The 22646-nt window shown below is 33.2% G+C and overlaps 2 protein-coding genes across 3 annotated transcripts; both read left to right on the plus strand.

Moving 5' to 3' along the window:
- Window positions 1-202: 202 nt before the first annotated feature.
- LOC122599867 (J protein JJJ2-like) lies at window positions 203-5554 on the plus strand. Of its 2 annotated transcripts, none has more exons than XM_043772463.1 (3): window positions 203-310; window positions 2824-2917; window positions 3332-5554. In XM_043772463.1, exon 3 carries the CDS (start codon window positions 3361-3363, stop codon window positions 5371-5373), a length of 2013 nt encoding a protein of 670 aa, XP_043628398.1. In that variant the 5' UTR covers window positions 203-310; window positions 2824-2917; window positions 3332-3360; the 3' UTR covers window positions 5374-5554. The 2 variants fall into 2 exon arrangements, with proteins under 2 accessions (XP_043628398.1, XP_043628399.1); XM_043772464.1 differs by having other exon boundaries at window positions 206-310; window positions 2800-2917.
- A 12868-nt stretch (window positions 5555-18422) lies between these two features.
- LOC122600011 (receptor-like protein kinase HSL1) lies at window positions 18423-22217 on the plus strand. The gene is made up of 2 exons (XM_043772641.1): window positions 18423-21123; window positions 21449-22217. The coding sequence occupies exons 1-2, from the start codon at window positions 18465-18467 to the stop codon at window positions 21877-21879; spliced, it is 3090 nt and encodes a 1029-aa protein (XP_043628576.1). The 5' UTR covers window positions 18423-18464; the 3' UTR covers window positions 21880-22217.
- Window positions 22218-22646: the final 429 nt, after the last annotated feature.

The raw sequence follows: 22646 nt of genomic DNA on the forward strand, positions 1-22646 counted from the left end.
ACTAATTACACCTTAATCAAAACTCAACCAATCTCAAATGGGCCTATTGGGGGCCCAGCCCATTTCACTTCAAACCTTATTGTGGGCCTAGCCCACTAACCCATACTCACTTACCACTCACATCAATGCACCATTTCAACCCCATAAGGGCCATAGCCCCATTGACCATATACTTGATCTTGGTTGGTTTAAGGGTAAAATCATCTTTTCATCGGGGGGCGCTCACTCTACGGTTTTGCTGTCACTACTCGCCCCCAATTTTTCCTCCGTTTTCAACACCCCCCCATCATTATTTATTTATCAAAATCAGGTAAAAGTTTGTTTACTTTTTATTAATAGATACATAGATATAGATTGTGTTTCCCCCTTATATGTATATATTTCAGTTTTACCCTAATTGTGTTTCAGATTTCAGTCATCATTTTTAGGGTTTCATTTGTTACACGTTATTAAACTGTTTGCTTCAAATTTTGAGTTTGATGTTATAGTTGACCAATAAATCTTAGATATATAATTGATTTTTTTATTTATTAATTGATTATGCTTGTGTTTAGTTAAAGTTACAAACTTTTGAAATCTATTTTTATGGTGTTATCCATTGAGGGGAGGGCGAGTCTTAGACTCAGATGGACTCGGTATAACTCAGTAGGAAAAATGCCATAGAATAGTAGTAGTAATATACTTTCATCTTCGGCCTGTTTTGCAGATTATACTTTCTTTCACTCCGTTTTAGGTTTCGGTAACTATATGCTCCCAAACGTTACATTTTTGTAATTTAGGTATATTTGTATGTATTTTGTAATTAAATCTGGTAAAATGAAGTTTTAGTTTTTTACAGTATACTTACCAAAGTAGTTTGAATTAAACGTTATAACTACCAAAACGGATAAAAAAAAGGCATATAAGTGACCATAGGTGAAAATATATTACTATATTGATGGTGTGCTATGCAGTTGCCCTTCAAAGTAAGATATAATCACTGTTAGGTTTGCCTTTTCAGAACCTTTTAAAAATTTCTTTTTTAAACATTTTTGTCTTTATCTAATTAAATGATGAGGCTTGTGCAGTTTTCTTATTTTGAAGCCTAGAGGTATGAACATTTGTTGTCAACATTTGGTAAACGATTATATACTTTTAAGGTTGGGACCGTTTTTTATGCGTTTTTGTCATTTTGTTACTTTGAAGTAGGAGTTGGATGCATAATGTCAATATCAGATGAAATAATGTTTGTGTAGGTTATATTATTTGATTTTCTTATCAACCTGGAAGTAGAAGAGCTTAACTAGTTAGAACGAATGTCTGTTTTGCTAGGTTGTATTGTCCTTTCTTCGCATTTCTAAGTACGTTGTATAACTCCATCCATGACTCAACCTGACGTGCTTTCATTTACAAAAACAATTTTAGTACTTATTACATTGGTGAAGTTGTAGATTAGTGTTATTTTTTTTTTTTGACATATCTTTTTTGTTTCAGCCAGTTTGTTTTCTGTACCTCTCTTTGGTGTATCATACTGTTTTGTAATACAAGCTTCGGTGGGCTCTTGGGGTCATTTAATTGGTTGATAGGCCGTCTAAAGTTTCATTCAGACTTTTGCTTGTTCTTGAGTTACATATCTTCTACTAGCTTATTTACTTATCCCGTTCATAACACACCAGGAGTTAATCTCTAGTGAAGTGCTATGATTTTTTGGATAACATCTTCCTATTTATATCCAAATGGGAGATATTTCACTCTTGAATATGTCTTGGCTGGTGTATTAACATAGTTGTATTTATTGTAAAAGTTAAAGTGGAACTTATCATTCAAGCCGCCAAGGTGATTAGTAATTTACCCGAGTGAGATTTTTTGAGTTACAACTATGTTCTCGTGTATGTTGTTAGTATCAATGGCTTGTTGGAAAAATTACTTAGTACTTTTGTAACACCATGCATCAGGCTTTCTTTTCCTGCTTTGTATTTTCGTGGTGGATGACGGGTCTAGTAATGGGGAAATACAAATGTTATGGCTATTAAGAAAGACAAGTAGGGTTACTGTCTGTGTATCTTTCATGTTTAAAAAGCAGAGGTAGATATCTCTGCTTGGTCTGTTTACTATTGTTTCAAGCTTGTATTTTTTAGTTGGTTTTTTGTTTTTACTACCAAGCACTCATGATTCCGTAGAGTAGATTACCTTTAAATAGGAAATTGAAGTGTACATAATTTGATCATTGCTGCAGACAGTTTGGTTTCATTATAACTTTACCAAGCACTCATGATTCCATAGAGTAGATAACGTTTAAATTGTACGGAGTAATTAAAGTGTTGAAACTTTGATTATTGCTGCAGACAGTTTGGTTTCGTTATAACTGTACCGTTGTTTTTTTCTTCTTCTTGAAGATATTATACTCTTATTGCTAAACCATAAGATTTTATGGTCTTTTCGTGTAGTTGAGGCTAGATTGGTGATTTTTCTGGTTATTCGAGGCCGATTTGATGACTGTCTAACTAATATAGAGCAAGATTAATTTACAGTTGATGTGGGGGCATGTAATATTTTTCTTTATCTTACCTTTGCATGTACTAGATCACTTGTTGTAATATTACAGGCACAGAAAAAATATGTGAGTTTATTTACTTTTAGATATTTGTTTATTCTAGTTAAGCTCACTACCTTGAATGTAAGTAGTTTGGTTCCTTCCCTTTTTATGTTATGCTCTTGTTTCGGTATTTACTTGATCTCTTTCTCAATGTCAATGTTTATAATTATTTGTTACTTTTGCCCTGTCTAAGAAATGATATTTTTTCCTTTCTATGTTTATAGACTAGTGCAAAACTTTGTATGCAGTTTTCTGGTACCTCCTTTGCAGCTGGATATTCAATGCTGTTTCTGGTTTAAGTGTTTAACAAAGTGATGACAGATTTCAAGGGTGTCATATGAGGTAGTGATTGCTGCCCTATACGTGGTTATTTTATCTTACTACATATGTTAACATGACATGATTAAAAATTTAAAATAGATGACAACAGAATGCTTTTCAAATTATACAGCGGAACCTAATACCATATAACATTCTGTGATTGCTCTTTTATATAACCAACGTAAGCGACTTGACAATTTAGTAAATGAAGCAGTTAGTAGAATTAGCCTTCGTTGGTTTTTTGTATTGTTTGTTATTGGACATGTATGTAAAATCTGAAAGTCTGGAGAAACGGGAGCATATTATGTCTCATGTATGGGTGTGTGCTTGTGTGTTTTACAGGTCGCTCACAATCAACTCAAATCTTTAATTTTATACTTAATACGGTATCCTCATGTAAGACTTAAGTTTTGACCGTTTCATTGCTTTGTGAAGGTGATTGAAGCGGTTTTCCAGGATCAGTGATGGATTGTAACAGAGAGGAAGCATTGAGGGCGAAGCAACTTGCAGAGAAGAAGATGGAGATCAAGGACTTCTATGGGGCTCTAAAGATTGCTGTCAAGGCCCAACAGCTTTATCCCGAACTAGAAAATGTTTCTCAAATGATTGTTGTATGTGAAGTACATTGCTCCGCTGAAAAAAAATCCTATGGTACAGATAAGGACTGGTATGGTATTCTCAAAATTGAGCCTTCAGCTGATGATATATCAATTAAAAAGCAATACAGAAAGCTAGCTCTTGTATTGCATCCAGATAAAAACAAATTTTCTGGTTCTACTGATGCCTTTAAGTTAATCGGTGAAGCTCAAAGAGTCCTTTTGGACCGTGAGAAAAGACTGATCTATGATAGTAAACGCAGAGCTTCCGTGAATTTTACAGCACCAAAATGGAACACAAGGCAACCAACCAGTCAACCAAATGTCCCTCAACAACATCCTTGGAATCAAAGTCACTCTGCTAGTTACACAGGGGGACGTGCTGGTAGTTTTCCGTTTTCACAACAGGCACCAACTGGGGTTAGTGGGAAGGGGGCAACCTTTTGGACAGGCTGTCCTTTTTGTAAGGTCAGGTATCAATTCTACAGAGAAGATGCTTATAACAAAGATGTTAATTGTCAAAGTTGCAAGAAAAGTTTCACTGCTTATGAGTTAAATCCCCAAGGCTTTCCTTCTGCCGGTGCACCAAATACAGTCTATCCACAACAGAGTAGGGTTCCTCCTAAATCCACAGAGGCTCCCAAACGTACTTATACAACAAAACCGGTATTTGAGAAAAAAGAACCTAAAATTACCAAGGCACAAAAAAATGTCAACAGAAAAAGGAAAAAGAGAATAGAGGAATCTAGTGAAAGTTCTGACAGTAGTGAAAGCAGCTCTGAATCTGAGGAAGATGTCATAGAACATAGTGGAAGCAATGATAATAGCATGCCTAAAACTGTTGATAAGAATTCAGATTATCAGGGATTTGAACATTTTGGGGAACAGCCTCGGAGATCCTCTCGCGCAAAAAGAAATGTTTCATACAAAGAAAATTTGAACGATAATGATAACGATGATTATGATACTTCGTCTAAACAAGCGAAGAAGAGCGACACACCGGAACATACAGCTCATGAATCCTCCCGGAAAGAGAAGGTGACAAAAATTGTGGAAGAAGTTCAAACAAAAAAACATGTTGATAAAAAGTCTATGCAGGATGATAAGGAACACCCTAAGTCTGAATCAGATGATAAAGGGGAAGAAACTGGAAATGATGACGATAATGAAGAAGAAATAGAATCTAAAACTTTCGTCTGTCCTGATCCAGAGTTTAGTGACTTTGAGAAAGACAGAAAGGAAGAGAGTTTTGCTGCGAAGCAGATATGGGCTTGTTATGATACTTTAGATGCTATGCCCAGATTCTATGCTTTCATTAAAAAGGTTTCTCCAGGTTTTAAACTGCAAATACAGTGGCTGAAACCTGATCCCGGAACTCCGGATGAGAAGAAATGGGTGCAAAATGATTTGCCTGTTTCTTGTGGCGTTTATAAACGTGATAAAGCTGATAAGGCTGAAGATATTCTATCGTTCTCGCACCTGGTCTCATGGGAGGCTGGTCAAAAGGCAGGTACATTTATCATAATTCCTAGATTAGGGGATACTTGGGCCATCTTCAGGAACTGGTCTATGAACTGGCACTCTTCTATTGAAGTTGATGAAGTTGAAGAAGAAAGAACGTATGAATACGATTTTGTGGAGATTTTATCAGATTATGATGCAAAAAATGGTATTCGTGTTTCATATTTGGAAAAGGTAAAGGGTTTTGTGTGCCTTTTTAAGCGAAAAGAAGGCGGAGAGATGGTTATAGCGGCGGCTGATAGGTACAGATTCGCCCATATGGTTCCATCTAGTAGAATGAGTGGAGAAGAAAGAAAAGGTGTTCCGAAGGGGTCTTATGAACTTGATCCTGCTGGTCTGCCTCAGTCGGCATTTGAATGAATAGATTAACTTGTAATACGCACACTGGCATTTAAATGTTTATGTGTTTAGATGTTATTATCTTGGTATTTAGACTGTTGATTCCTTTGGTTAAAGATTTTTTCAAAGTAATGTAGACCCTTTGGTAGAGACTTGTGCTTTATTTGATGTATATTATAAAGGGTCATTCCAATTTGAACTAGTCTCTGATGTATTCATCTTCATTTTTTTTTTCTTTCCTGAGCTAGGCATGGTCACACCACCGATAAGAGCCTGGCGACCTTACCGATTTTTCCGAATTTTGTCAGGTAACATTCTCTTGATTTGTTGTCTTATGTTTCCGGTTGCATTAGTGTGGCAACTTAATTTATCCAGTTACTTTGTTTTGTTGTTTAATCTTAAAAGGTTTGTTAAGTGATCTGAAAGACAAAAGGGAAATAGAATATATCCAAGGTTTGTTTGCCAATAAGAATTCGTAACTCCCTACAAAAGCAAAATTAAAATTCTTAAACACTGAAAATATAGATACTGGTATATCTATAGTCGAAAATTATCAATGGAAATTGGCATCTTGGACGTAGAGGGCTAATTTATCAAAAGAACCATCTTTTATAAGGAACCAATCATATGTCTCCCTTTCACATGTTATATACGATTTGCACCATGTACAGACGTGGTTTTTCACATGTGAAATGGAGGCATATATAGTTGGTTCCCTAGTCAATATCGGTTATTATGTTATACTCTGTAAACTTGCGCATTCAAAAACGAATTGTTATATTTTGGAGACCATCTTCATGAAGGCTTTGCACAGTGCATCTCTAATCTGACAATGTTCCGTTGTTTTGTGCACCAGTCCATGTAACTTCAAATTCGAAACAATAATAATCAAATGTTTTAGCCTTTTTTAATTTGACCCCTCTAAAATAATCTAAAGCTGAATGGTCAAAACTGGAGCCAGATTGTGATTGATTGTAGTTTGGCAGCTTCCATGTTCCTAATTGTGAGACTGAGATCAGATACATGACTAGTTGACTTGAGGTGGTCAGTCTTCGCTTTCGCAAGCATACAAGAAGCCCAATCCATTTTTATCTCTTGATCTAATTTGAAGCTGATTGCTGGGTTTGAACTCAATAGTCAAGTGGGTGTATCACACATATTGGAACGTCCACTTTGGCAACTGTTTTTTTTTTTTTTTTAGTTCACATAAGTTTCTCTTTGAAAACGTCTAAATTTCATTACGAGAAACCAATACAAAACTTGTTTAGCTACACTAGATCAACATGATCATTGGAGTCCACATAGCAGTCTACCAAAATCAAGTTGAGAATAAGAAAACAAAGATGAGAAAGTGTTTAATAGCTATTTTCTTGTTCTAGTGCAAGACGCAAGGAGAAGCACAAGCGGAGTAGTCTAGAACCGTAAGTTGTTCGCCGGTTACACGAGTTTGAATTGCATAGTATTCCCAAAGATGGATATGGATTTATTTATCTGGTTAACAAACAAAGTTGGCTAAAAAAAAAAACAATAGGGAAACCATCCATACTACAGTTGTATCTAGTATAGATGTTGCCTTCACACTCATTTTTAATAAACAGATTTTTTTATTTATATAAAAAACAAGTGCAACAACTATAGTAACACCTAATTACATTTTTTTTTTTACAGTGAGTTGGTAGTTACTAGTTGGCATTCGAGACACCACCGTGACATTCAATTGTACTGTATGCGGAGCTCGAACATAAAACTCAGGATTCTCGAAAACTCTCATAATAATTCATTCTTACAAATATTGTAGGAAGTAAAATTCAAATTCTTGTGAATTCAAAAGAAAAAAAAACTTCAAATTCTGGTGAATTTTTTCAAAATATAAAACTTTACCAATGAGTCACCAACACGACAACACCCAATTAAATATTGTTGTCATTTACCCATAAAACATATAGCTCGAGTAAAAAATGCTTCTAGTAGAAGTGGCTTAGCCGTGATATCATAATTTATTCAAATAGCTAGTCAAGGACACTAATATAGAAGGCGACTTGTTAACAACTCCTCGTTGAATTTTTAATACATAATGTATGTTTCGAGTCAAAGCCGCTTTTGTTTTATTTGAATTCTTTCTAGATGAAATGTCATCACAAGTTGATCGATTTAGGATATGCTGAACATCAAATCAAAATTACGTATCTATTATTATAATGATAATGTTTATTCTTGCTTTTTAACTATTAATCACATTCTTTACATTGCTTTGTCAAAGGTTTTGTATCTATAAATAAAGAAATTATTTAGAGTATATGATAGTGATGTCTATCAATTGAAATATTAATACTAGTATCTCTTACTGTAGTAAATTATTATCACTGATATGTAAAGGGAATTGAAATGATATTAATGATTCATTTTTTACTAATAACATATGTCCATAAAAGTCTTTTATTGTCAACCATAAAAGTGGCCAGAATACTATCATATGAAAACAAGACGTAGTTTGTTTTATATGTTTCTACATTTCATTATTTAAAGATGATGTCGAAAGGCCATAAAAAATACGAGCTGGAAAATACTAGAAACAAATAAAACTTTTCAGTATCACTTTTAATTCTTGCATTATTTTGGACACATTCGAAAAAATACATGCTCAATATGTTTTATAAAGAATTAAACTTAATGTTATGGGCTTGATATACTACTCGTTTGAAATCTTCTTTCTGTTTAACGAAAAAAAAACAAACAAAAAAAGGCAATATGAAATATTAAAGAGAGGCTAGGTTATCAAATGAAGTAAAAGATAATAGTTATGCCCGTGCATTGTTACGGTTTAAATTAGCTACTTATGTCCTTATAATTATAATAACTAGATTAAACCCGTCTGTTAGACGGTAACCTTATAATAATTAAATGGAAATATTATAATTAGTAGATAATAAATGTTATTTTTAATACTTGTAGACATTTAAAAACTATAGTGTAATAAATTTATTAGAAGATATTAAAGTAGAATGATTAATAATTTTTTTTGAATTTTATATTACACGTATAGGTACATATATGACTTAAAAGAAATTCCATTAACAACAAAAACACTACATAGTAAAAATTCTTACTTGGCAAAAGAAAAGAATGTCACATAAGTTATATAGAAAGAAATGATAAATGATTTTAATTTGTAAATTTATTATTAGAGAAATAACTAAATAAAAAAGAAATGAATTTAATTAAACCCTTAAAGTATAAAGAAATTAATATAAAAAAAACTTGATGAATAACAATAAGGAAAAGCTAAAACTTAGAAGACAATACAATTAAGCTATTTTATTATAGATTTTAAACTATAATGCAAACAAAATATTTATATGTTAATGTTAAAAAATCAAATTGATTTCTTTATAACGTAAAAATAAGTTTATATCAAATAATATTTTTTTAAGATATTATGTTGACATTGATTGACAAAATCTTTGACTAATTAACTTATGATTTGGACTAATGAGTATCACATGACTATACACATCATGGTTATCGACTCGATATATTTGACTCGACTCGAAATCTAATTTTCCGACTCTTTACTCGAAATGGGACTCGAATCGTAAGAGTAAGAATATTTAAGAATATATAACTTTATAATTTTATATAACTTTTTATTATAGAAATATAATATTTTATTGACATATTAAGCTAAGATAGTAAACATTGTAAAAATAAAATTAAATTTAAAATATATAAAAGAGTTATGTTTTAAAAAAAATATTAAATCAAAAAAATTATTTTGTGACTTGTGACTCGACTCGTGACTCGGAACATGACTCGTACCGACTTGCACAACAAAACACGAGTTATGCTACAAGTTTGGAGCAAAGCCCATTCATCCAACGAGTCGTCTCGTTTTTAATTTGTTTTGACTTAACTTGCTTGTGAACTTTTTTTTTCTTTTTTTAAAACATTATTATTTGATTTAATATATTTTATGTATGTTGCCATGTTGTTATTATTTATTATCTATTAATTACTTTTAAAAAATAAAATTTCATCCATCATTGGATTTTTACTCAGGTTTGGTAAAACTTGGGATGCCTCTGACCATTTGGATTTATATGCCATGTGTGTTGTTATGTTGTAATTATTTATTAACTTACTTTTTGAAAATAAGATTTCAACCATTTATTTAAATTAATTTTTTTTAATTATATAACTAAAAGAAGATAATTTTGTTTTTAATTGACATACAAAGTTAATTGTCACATCAGATGTTTGATTATTTGTCATTTCATCACAATATTTTGTCACATAAGTAAAAGTATATCATCTCTTAGTTATATAAAGAGAAAACATAGAGGAAAAAATAGAGGAAAAAAAAAAAGATAGGGTAAAAAACTAAAAATACTACTAGTACAAATTAGAATTTAAGGACGAAAAATAAAAAAACGTTTAAGTTTATGAAACGAATTGAAACAAAAAATTTAATTAAATCAAAATACGGTATACATTACCCATATTGGAACAAGTATTGTTGATTAACTTAATTATACTCTGTATTAGTCTCTTAATAAGATGACAATTATATGTCATATAAATGCAGTATTAAGAACTCTAGAATGATACATTTTCACCTATTAATTAGTTAAACGTAAAGCAGCCTACTCGAAACGTAAACCAGTAATCTAATAATTAGATCAACTACTTGGATTCATTAACTTACAAGTTAAATTAAATCTATATCACCTAGACATATACGTCTGAAATTCTAGATCGATGGATATATACATGATGTAATATGTGCCATAGAGAAGAGATTAATTAGCTTTGAAGTTGCACATCCAACCCATCTTAATCCGGTGTTAGTAGGATTAGTCGGGTCGATTATCACTAAATACAACAGTAATTCATACAATCAAATTTACGAAATTGATGTCCATGTAGATAAATATTGAAATGGTGGTATTTACCTTCACTTTAATTTATCAAGACTAATATAAAAATTTAGATGGTTTAAATACAAAGTCACATAAAATCTACATTAAATTTAGCAAGAATAAATATGAAGAAAAATTTTGTTTAACTTTTTTATATCGGGCTGTAGAATTCCAAGACGGACGGGTGGACCATTGAGGCCTGGTCACAGTCGAGTTTCTGTCATTTTGGGTCACGCTTGCTATTTCGGATCTTTATTACAATTGTTGCTGCCATATATGGATTTTGCTGTTTATTCACAGTTTGCTGCTGTTTTTGGGTGTAGGCATTTTGGTGGTTTGGTTACTCACAGTGTTATATTTTAAGTTTGCAGAGAAGTTAACCCCACCTCAACTTCGAACGTATGTTCCAACAAACAAAAAATAATAATAAATAAAAAAGATATCGACATTAGGCAAAGGCATTCACAGCTTGTAATGGTCCTAATGCTTGTTACTTTTTGGATAACTACGTATCACTGCAAAGGTCATGGTTTTGTTTCGTTGTGGTCTATTTTATTGCTAATAGTATATATTTTTTCTTTTGTAGGACTTTCTTTTTATAAACAACATTATATTATCTATAATTATCTATATTCATACTATATTATAAAGCAAATTCACTTTTCAACTTTCAACATTCAATTTCAACAATGTACACATAATAATGCATGATATATCATACATCAATGCGTACAACTTTCTCTCTCCACAAAATCTTTTATCTTAAAAACCGTACATCGATAAATTATAAAATTATATGGGTGTTCTTAAAATTTTATGCTCATTAGAGATGTCATTCGATATACTTTCGACAAATTTTTTAAATTTGAGGACGGAGCCCGTACGGCTAAGGTATTTGACTATGACACTCTATGACATATCACCCTCATCATTTTACCGCCACAACACGCGGGTACTTGCTCTCGTTATATTATAAAGCAAATAAAGTTTCAACTTTTAACATTCAACTTTCAACAATGTACATATGCTAATGCATAATGTACAATACATCTAAATCACATTACATCTAAGCCACTAATTTTCACATCTTTCCTCAAATCTTAACCACTCATTTTTTATCTATCCTCCATAAATCATTTTATTCTTCTAATTTATTTAAAATTTTTTATCTCAAAAACCGTGCATCGAGAAGTTATAAAAATTATATTGGTGTTCTTAAAATTTCATGATGTTTCATTAGAGAGGTCATTCAATATACTTTCGACGAATTTTTAAATCCGGGGCGAAGCCCGTATGGCTAAGACATTTGGCTATCACACTATATGACCTATCACCTCTTATGACATATCACACTCTATGACCTATCACCCCCACCATCTAATCGTCACAACGCACGGGTACTTTTTCTCGTATTATTAGAAGCATAAATCATATTACAAATAAATTTCGGTTAAAAAGAATTCAACTTAGCAAGAAACAAAATAACATAATTAAAACTCGTCCTAACGTAAATGAGATTTCTTATTCTAACAATCGAATTAAACAAAACTTTACTTTGATTACGAAACTTTCAACGACCACCAAACAATGTAGGATAATGTTTTTGTAGTTTTGTTTTTTAGCAAGCATTTTAATAGGAAAGATCTAACAAGTTGTTCGGTACAAAGATGATCGACGTGGGTTCACATGTCCATCCAATTCAGTTGAAGAAGGTCCTTTATATCACAATTAAGGAATAAACAAAATTGAAAAGCATTTTTCTAAAAAAAAAAACCAAAAAAAAAACAAAGAAAACCGAAAAAAAATTATTGTAGCAATCACTGTAGCGGCCACAGTAAAAGATACAGTGGTCGCTATAGTGAAATGTGAGAGGGGGGCTGGCCACGGGAATTGTTATATATAATAAGGGAAAATGATCCGTACTGTAGACTTTACCTAAGCTTAGGTACTGCCACATTAAAAAAAGTTACATATTAAACTTTTGAATTTAATAAACATACATAACCCCCTGAATTTTACATAAACTCCCCCTGAATTTTATATAATCACCCCCTGCTTTACCTAAGATAAATACTGCATGTTTTACCTAACATTTCCCCATATAATAATAAGGACTTCAATTTATTTGGTATGGGTTATTTGGAAGTATAGAAGCGAAGTTCTTTTAACGTCTTCTTTGAAGCCCTTCACTCGTGACGATGACATTAGTAAGCAGTTCAAGACAACGGTCAACTAGTGAGATACCTAGATGGGTTTGATTCTCGTTAATTCCATTCGATGGGTACCTTTGTGGGCTTTTTTCCTTAGATGCCTACTTGGCAAGAACACAGTAAAATGTGATTAAGACAACTGACTATCCTCGTTCTTAATGGGGTGAAATGAAAAAAAAAAAAAAGGCAATTGTAAACTAACGTGGTAATACATGTCTACACTATGAGAAAAATAAGATACTCCGTATCATTTTTCTATGTATCAACAAGTTGTATATTCCAGCCTATATATTCATTGACCATAGTGTTTGTCCTGCTAGGGAAAGGTCGTCATCACAATTCACAACAATTACTCTAATCTTATTGCTGCCATTATTTTATTTAATCAAATTTTGACACATGAGATTTCCCAATGGCTTTCTTTTTTGAACATCTGATTAATCATATATAGTCATCATTTTATCTTTGCGTGCCTTTCCTTCAACAAATTAATATACATGATGATAAATTGAAATACTGACGTAACAAATAAATAAGATACACATTAGCTGCTAGCTACCAACAAGCCCAAGTTCCTCCTCGATTAAATTGTTTTGCATTTCTTTTTTATATTTGATCGTCAATAGAAGTAGGAGATTGTGTAATTGTAATTGGCTAGAATCGAGAATAGACCCCCTTAACTTATTAATTCATACTATACATACATAATACATCTCCTTTTAAGTCATGTTAGAGTTTTATTTGTTATCCTAGATCAATAGGTTGTAGGTTTTGGATCGTTGTATGTTCTGGATCAATATGCTGTATTGTATGTTCTGGGTCAGTAGGTTGTATGTTCTTGTAGCTAGTTTAATTTCTTACTAGCAATTTTATCTATACTACTATATAAAGCAAACTGTCATTCCCTTTTAAGTAATTAAGAACCTAAAATGACCATATTACCCTTCTTATTTATTCACTAATTTAAACATTTTTACCTATATACCTATAATACCCTTAATAAAATAAACTACAACATAGATTTTCCAATCCTTAAATAATCATATTAACCCTTACCACCGCACATCATCGCCACAATTGCCGCAGCCACACCTTTGTCGTTGCCACCATCATCGCTGCATCGCGCGAACACCCTGTCTCGTTTAATAAAAAGTTATTGCCGTTGAAAAAAAAACATCAAAAGTAAAAAATAAAAAAACAAATTTATTAATAAGATATGATACACCACTATTCACTGTCAATTGCATGTAATAAAAATACAATAATAGGAACACCCACTACCGTTGCAATTATATGATTGTACTCATATAAAGTTTAATGTTGGATTGGAATATTTTTAGCAAGTATATAAAAAATTAAAAAATGATAAACAAAGCCCTTAACACTTTATTTAATGTGTATAAAAAGATTGTATGTTTTTATATTAAAAGTCCATCCCTGAATTTTATGATGAATTATACACTTATTATAATCTTTTTATGCACGTATGGAAATGTAAAATATAAAATAAGCATTTTGATGTATTTGAAGTTGGTGAATTATAATTAAACGTATGTGTTTTTCATTTCTAAATCAGCCATTACTTGTATTTATTAAAGATCTTGAAAATTTTGTTGTAAAGTTAATATAAACACAAAGATTTTGTTTGAAACAAATCCAAGGATTTTCCGAATAACCCTTTTCGTAAATAGAGTGCCTACATTTCGCACAATTTGTTTGTCAAAACTCAAAAGCAGGGAAGTATTATTGTCGGAGTGGGAACTCTGAACACTCGTGCCCTCATTTCGTCTTTGACTTCTCCCTTTATACTGTAGAGTAATTATAAAAAAGATCCACCATGTGTACGTGTGTACTTTAATTTTATAATCAGAGTACAAGACATGCTGCTTGCCACAGTATTTGTTTATCTGATTATATGTACTACAGTACTGCTAGATGTTAGTATCGCACAGTATAAATCAAATTAATAACGGCACCTTTAACCCCACCAGGGGAAAATGTGTAACCCCATCACAGAGGGTATTAGCAGCGACGTCGCCGCTAATACTGTGGGCCCCCATGTCTGTAATAGTAAATCTGAACGAGAAATTAATGGGGTCCCTGTTAGTGTCAGAGTATTAGCGACGACGTCACCCCTAATACGTTGATCGGGTTGACTTTTGCCTGGTGGTGTTACCCTCTGCCATTAATAATCAATTCAAAATGATTATGACAAATTATCATTAAGGGGGTGAGGGAATGTTCACTCCTTCCCCAAACTGTATTAATATAATCCTTTCATCTTAATTTTTTCTTACAACAAAATTTGACAATTTACAACAATTACTCCATTATGCAGTTGTGCCCTGTGCAACAAAGTTTGTTTTTTTGTTGTAGATGACAAAAACTTTATTGTACAAATAGCACTCCCTTTTTCCAAAACCTTCCCAAATCATTAACGTCCATTTTCCCCAATTTTTCCTTAATCTCCACCTCATCATTTATTTTTTATTTATTTTTAATACATTAAATCTAAAACTATATAAAAAATAAACATATACGAGTACAACTGTACAACATATATAAATATAATTAATAATAAATAAAATAAAAGTACATGGCTGAAATGTAATTAATACAAAACTTTATATACTCAAAAACTTCAGGGACCGAATATGTAATTAATATAAAAAAAAAAATGAAGATCGAGATTGCTACTTAGCTCCTCTTAACATATTGTATTATAGGTTGAGAACCCAATTTTTTTTTAAGAATCTTGAGAATTCTTAAATTATGTATTGGATCATATGTTTTTTTCTGTATATTCACATGTGAAACGTTATAAAAATACATGTTGTATAAGAAAGTTTTTTTCAAAACTTTACATATACCCATTTGTTAACATGTGAACGAAAACGTGAACATATTCATTCACAAGTTCATAAAAGGCTATTTTGAAGGTTTTTTAAAAATAGTTTTTTCTACAACATACTTTTTTATATCATTTCACATGTGAATGACTAAAAAAAATATGTGAACAAATATATTATTTAAGAGTTCTCATGGTTCTTACAAAAAAAATGGTTCTCAAAATAAGGAAACTCTTGTATTATATATATATAGGTGTGGAACCCCTCATATACTAATATTTTATTATTTCTTGTTTAATGAATAACTGCTAATGCATGAGCCCCATGATTTTTATGGATTAAAAAAATAATATGTGAGTGTTTCAAACCTAAGCTTAGATAACTGACAGCCTTATATTCTCATCCCCATATATATATATGTATACAATGGGATTCATCTTCCACCATTAAAAAAAACAAATACAAAGGTCCCCATCCACCAATCACACACTCCTCTCTAACCTCTCTCTCTATCTCTCCTATTTCCCTTCACGCGGTGAAGAACCCTGAATTCCCCTTTCTCTCTCCTTCGGTAAACCGCCAGCGGCGGTGTTACCGCACGGCGCCGGTGGCGGTAAACTCGTTCCCCGCTTCCACTTTTAAAGGAAGAGATTGAGAGAGAGAATGAATAAAATACATTTATCATGTGATAAATGCTTTAAATTGATTGTTAAATCTAACTATTATTTTAACGTACAAATATAAATATACATCCTTATATTGTAAAACTTAATTTCTACTTTTAACTATATAATAAATCGTAATTGCTCCAAATCATGTTCCTATCTAAGATAACCTAGCTTTTTAATTAACTGTCTTATAATCTTTTAGACACTTAATTAAGGATGACCATAAATAAATTATGAATAGGATATTATCATATTTATATTCAGTTATTACTTATCATAGTATCATATCTATATACATATTCACATCCATCTATCGTTCTATCATACATATCTAAATGTTAACAACCGAAAATCAGAATATATCACTAAAAAAATATGCATAGTTTTTAAATATAAGAGTCGGGCAATATCATTTAGGAGTAATTATAGCATATTCATATCTAAATTAGATAATAGCGCAAATTTAGTTCAAGCTGCTATAAATTAAGAGATATAAAATACATACACATATATGCAAACACTTATATGTGTAATAAAAAATATATAAAAACATAAAATAAAATATAATTAGTTTCGGGTTAAGTAGTGAAATCTATGGATGAAATTAATTCCTCATCCATCTCCGTTCAATATCCAATATTTGTTTACTTGACAAGTTGACATCATTTATATCCATCAACGGTGCATTCAGATGGATCTTCATTGGATCGGGTTGCTATTTCCATGCTTACGCGTACGTAATGCTTATTCATAGCTCTAAAGGTATTAAAATTTGTGAAACTAGCTTTGAGTGGTCTGGCTATTTGATTTCTAGTGTTGTCATTGGTTAATAAGAAGGGGTTAATTATGTTTAACCATGTCTTTTTCGATTGGCTCCACCAGGCCCCTCCCTCGAATGTAAGGTAGCTAGGACCAAATGATATTATGAGTAGAAATGTATTAATCTTTCGAAACCTTCACAACCATATACATATGTACTAGTGACCTGAAAGTCAATAATGTAGGTTCCATCTAGGAATTGAGGCCAAATACAATACATAAATGTAAAGATAGCATTCGACAGAAAGTTAAAAGCTATGGTGGATGGCATATTTTTTTAATGGTTTTGGTGTCTATTTAAATCATAGTTGGACAAGCAACGTTATCTACCTAGCTTGCAACTTTATTTAAATCTTTAGTTGGATACTCAATGATAAAAGAGTCTAAGGTTGGAAATATCGGTCGATAGTTTCTTAACAGTCGATCAACTTTAAGGATAAATCTCATTTTACGGAGGTATATGAACATTAAAATGGATGACTATAATTTTGAAGTAATTTTTTTTTAAAGACGGGTGGGGAAGATCGTTCCATCGAGTTGAGCAGTGACATTTAAACGGATAGTATGCTCAGGGTTCGAGGCATCTTACCACCGACTGGAAAATCCCAAAGGATCCCATTTTTTCGTGTCAAAAAAGTCAATAACCATTAAAAAATAAAATAAAAAGTATAACTATACTTATGTTTATATCAATTTTTTATATATTTAAACTTATAACAGTAATGTATGTAACTAAAAATGTTGTCCGTGTTATTTAAACCAAACCATCTTTTTGTTTCATAAGATATTTGTATTGGACCCAAAACCAAAGTTGGTTTGATAAACACGAAACCATTAGCTTAAACCAACACGGAGTTAGCCTAGTGGTAAGGAAAATACTTAGTGACCTTAAGATCTCAGGTTCGATCCCCGCTTGGCACAAAAAATAATTCTTTTAAATTACCCGTTAGCAATGAAGCCTAAGCCCACATGTGAAGTTTAAATACGGGGTGCCCAGATCATGTGGAGATTAGGATGGAGGTATTTACCAGCATCATATGACTCATATGGGGTGAGTCAATGAGTATCAAATTGTGTAACCAAGATTAGGGTTCTCTCCATTACCCTTTTTTTTTAAATGCACATATCTATCTATTATCCATGAGACCATGACCATGACCTAGCCTTGTTAAGTCCGTTATTGTCCGCAACCTTTAAATCTACTATATAAGATAGATAATGTAACGCCAAACCACCTTTAAACGTTATAACGGACTTTATACAATAAATCCGTTATAACTGACTTTTTTTAAAATCTACTTTATGCATGAGATGAGTATCGAATCTTTGTCGACCAAACTATTTACCACTGATTCAAATCATGCTGTTTGATTTTTTATTTTTTAAAAATCCAAATATTTTAAACATGCTTGTAGCAAAAAATACATCATTTTGCTTGCTAATATAGATTTACTTTATTTAGAATCTAGATATAAAATGGTCATAATTCAACAATCATTCAAAAAGTACATCTTGTCGCATCACATTCAGTGGCAAAATTGTGAATAACGTATTATTCCACGCCTCTTTCTATAACTACTCCACATTAAATAAAGTCCGGCAGCGCACTAGTCAAAAAAAGTCAAACTTTCACACCTTCAAAAAACAAAGATGCTTATTCACCTGCAATACAAACCACCGCCGGAAAACATGAAAACGACGCCGTTTCAGCTATCATTATTCACTCTAGTCATCATTACTCTCACTTTAACTTCCGGCGTAACTTCACAATCACAAATTTCCGAACTCACAACTTTACTTAACCTCAAGGAAGCCTGGGGGAATCCACCGACGTTATCGCACTGGAACAACACCGCCACGTCGCCGTGTAACTGGCCTGAAATCGAGTGTCGTGATGGCTCCGTCACCGTACTTGATTTCACCAGCAAGGAACTCACCGGAGTCATCCCGCCGTTCATCTCCGATCTCCGGAGGTTAGAAATATTGCATTTACATGATAATTACCTCACCGGTGAGTTCCCTACGGTTTTGTATAACTGTAGTAGTTTGTTAGATATAGACATATCTCAAAATGTGTTTACCGGAAAGATACCTGATGATGTTGACCGGTTGTATAAAGTCAAATCCGTGGATTTCGGAGGTAATAACTTTACCGGTGATATACCGGCAGCAATCGGTAATTTGACTGCGTTGACTAAGTTGATGATGTATCAGAACTTGTTTAATGGAAGTATACCTATAGAGATAGGAAATTTGAGTAATCTGGAGACGTTAGGGTTAGCGTATAACGAGTTTGCGGATCCGGTTATTCCGGTTGAGTTTGGTAATTTGAATAAGTTGAAGGTGTTGTGGATGCCTGAGAGTAATTTAGTAGGTGAAATACCGGAATCGTTATCGAATTTGGTAATGCTTGTTAATTTAGATTTGAGTTTGAATTATTTGGAAGGGGAAATACCTCAAGGATTGTTTATGTTAGGTAGTTTGGAGCATATGTATCTGTATAAGAATAAGTTGTCTGGAGGGATTCCGTACGTGGTTCAGTGTTTTAATGCGACTGAGATTGATTTGTCGATGAATATGTTGAACGGGACGATTTCTGATGGTTTTGGTAAGTTGGAGAAGCTTCAGGTTTTGAATTTGTATTCGAATAGGTTTACTGGAAGGATTCCGGATGGTATTGCTGATATTACGACTTTGAGGGTTTTTAAAGTGTTTAGGAACAATTTGACTGGTGAGTTGCCTGCGGAGTTTGGAGCGAATTCTAAGCTTGAATCGTTTGAGGTGTCTGAGAACAATCTTAGTGGGAAGTTGCCGGAGAATTTGTGTGCTGGAGGTTCTTTGACTGGTGTGATAGCTTTTTCTAACAAGCTTACTGGTGAGATACCAAAGTCATTTGAGAGTTGTGATAAGGTTGCTTCTATACAACTCTATGATAATGAATTTAATGGTGAGATTCCTTCAGGAATCTGGACATTGTTGAATATTTCGAGTTTGAGGTTAAGTGGAAACTCGTTTACTGGTGAGCTTCCAAGTAAAGTTGCTTGGAATTTGTCTAGATTAGAGATCAGTGATAACAAGTTTTCGGGCCAGATTCCACCTGGGATTTCTTCCTGGGTGAAACTAAATGTGTTCAAAGCTAGTAATAATATGTTTTCTGGAGAAATCCCTCCTGAATTCACTAGTCTTTCGGAGCTTTCTGTTCTTTATCTTGATGGAAATTCACTATCTGGAGAACTTCCGTCTGAGATCAAGGCCTGGAACTCGTTAACCATTTTGAATTTGGCCAGGAACAAACTCTCTGGCCACATACCATCTTCAATCAGTTCTATACAAGATCTTCAAGAACTTGATCTATCAGAAAACGAATTTACCGGGCAAATTCCACCACAATTGAGCAACCTGAGAATCACCAGTTTAAATCTATCTTCGAACAAGCTGAACGGAAAAATCCCTTCTGCTTATGATAACATGGCTTATCAAAACAGTTTCTCTAATAATCCCAACCTCTGCACCACTTCCCAGATCTCCAACCTTCGAAACTGTTTATCCAAAACCTCACATTCCAAGAAATTTTCACCCGGAATAATAGCCATGATCACCCTTCTATCAGCATTTGTTGTACTTGTAGCTGTCCTGCTTGCATTGTATACGTTTGGAGGGTACCAAAAGAAGAAACATAAACGGATCCGAACAACATGGAAACTGACCTCATTCCACAAGATGGATTTCACTGAAGAAAACATTTTGTCATGCATGACAGAAGCCAATGTGATTGGTTCTGGAGGTTTTGGGAAAGTGTACCGGATTCCGGTTGGTCAGCCAAGGGGTTATGTTGCTGTGAAGCGAATAATGAATAACAAGAAGCTAGAACAAAATCTTGAGGATGAGTTCACATCTGAGGTTCAAATATTGGGTTCCATCCGTCACTCAAACATAGTAAAACTACTATGTTGTCTCTCAAGTAATAACTCTAAGCTTCTAGTTTACGAGTACATGGTGCACCAGAGTCTAGACAAGTGGTTACATGGGAAGAAGAGAGCACCAGAGCCTGGTTTGGTTCCACAGTTTGTCTTGGACTGGCCTAGGCGGTTGCAGATTGCAATCGGTGCAGCCCAAGGGCTTTGCTATATGCATCATGATTGTTCTCCGCCGATAGTGCATAGAGATGTGAAATCAAGCAATATATTATTGGATTCTGAGTTTAGAGCAAAGATTGCTGATTTTGGACTTGCAAAAATTTTGGAGAAGCCAAAGCCTGGTGAGGGTAACATGTCTTCCGTTGTTGGCTCATTGGGTTACTTTGCTCCTGGTATGAATTCTTTTCCATCACTCTTTGACTTTCCATGTCAACCCAATACTTTCTAAACTCAGTATCTGAGCTAGGTTTAGGTATAAATTTGATCCAAAAAAGTTTCAGTTAGTTGTATATAACTATAATAATATAATATAATAACTTACATAATTATAGATTTTCCCAAAAAAAAAGTTTCTGTTACTACTTACTAGTAAAATAAGTGGGTTGGTGACTGGTGAAACAAGTTCAGGTTGGAACGGGTCAATTTTCCACGTATATGTTTGAAGTTGAAAATTAGTATAACCAAGCAAAGCAATTTGTGCAATATATTTGATTGCAGAGTATGCTTACACAACCAGAATAAACGAGAGGATAGATGTATATAGCTTTGGTGTGGTACTACTTGAACTTGTGACGGGAAAACAACCTAATGAAGGAGATGGTAACTTAAATCTGGCTGAATGGGCATGGAAGCATTATGGCGATGGGGACTCAATGGTGGGAGCCTTGGATCCGGAGATCAAAGATCACGATACTTACTTGGAGGAGATGAGCACCGTGTTCAAACTAGGACTCATTTGCACTAGCACATTGCCTTCGAGTAGGCCATCAATGAAGGATGTTCTTGAGATTCTCAGAAGATGTAATCCTCATGAGGAACTTCCCGAAGAAATGAAAGAGGGAAGAGAAGAGTTTGATGTTGCCCCTCTTCTTAAGAGAGAAAGTTATGTCACTGGTTATCATGAAAGTGATGTCGATACCAAAGTGTGAAATTTAGCTCAAAAAGCAAGTGTTCTAGCATTATGGCAGGCGAATGAAAATGCAAACAAGAGGACACAGTTTATTGAAGGGTCTCTATATTACGATGTGCTTAAATATAGTGTGAAGTTGTTTCTGTTACAGGCATAGGGGCACCTAGTTTCTACATAGTGTAAGTTGTTTCTATTGAAGATATTAATGTAGTTTAGGGTTTAGTATAATGAGCCCACATCTCATCTGTTGTTGTATAAAGAGATCATTCTTGCACACTATTTATCGTGTGAGATATCTCAAACACCAAATGTATGAACAGTAATTGGACCATGTAGAAATGAATATCATTTTTGTCACTTGAAGTTGCTACCATGAAAACAAAAACACTACACTAGATCTATTCTATATGTGTGTATGTGCGGCAGCATGCATTGGTAACGTGATGTAGATACATGATGCAAGTATAATAAACAACACACGGTATGAGTTTGCATGAAATAACAATTGATTTAGTGGGATTTTTATCCATAATCAAGTCAACTTACAACTTATGAGGGTGTCCCATCAACCTATAAGCTACTGGTTCAGATTTCGTTACAGTATGATTAACTCTTCAAAACAATATATAACAGATGGGCAGTGATAATCGTACCACAACATTTGATACATGTACATATATCATAACAAACTGTATAAGTAAATAATGCATAACAATGGTAGATTAATCAAATCCTGCGGTACGAATATCACTTCCCATAGATGTTTATATAGGCGCAAGCATTTAC

Source organism: Erigeron canadensis, chromosome 5, assembly GCF_010389155.1.
Source record: "Erigeron canadensis isolate Cc75 chromosome 5, C_canadensis_v1, whole genome shotgun sequence".
NCBI lineage: Eukaryota > Viridiplantae > Streptophyta > Magnoliopsida > Asterales > Asteraceae > Erigeron > Erigeron canadensis.

Excerpts from the sequence above, each read along its gene's own strand:
- LOC122599867 (XM_043772463.1), top strand. The coding sequence starts at position 3,361 with ATGGATTGTAACAGAGAGGAAGCATTGAGGGCGAAGCAACTTGCAGAG.
- LOC122600011 (XM_043772641.1), top strand. The coding sequence starts at position 18,465 with ATGCTTATTCACCTGCAATACAAACCACCGCCGGAAAACATGAAAACG. Across the intron at positions 21,124-21,448 it reads ATTGGGTTACTTTGCTCCTG|AGTATGCTTACACAACCAGA; the intron begins GTATGAATTCTT and ends ATTTGATTGCAG.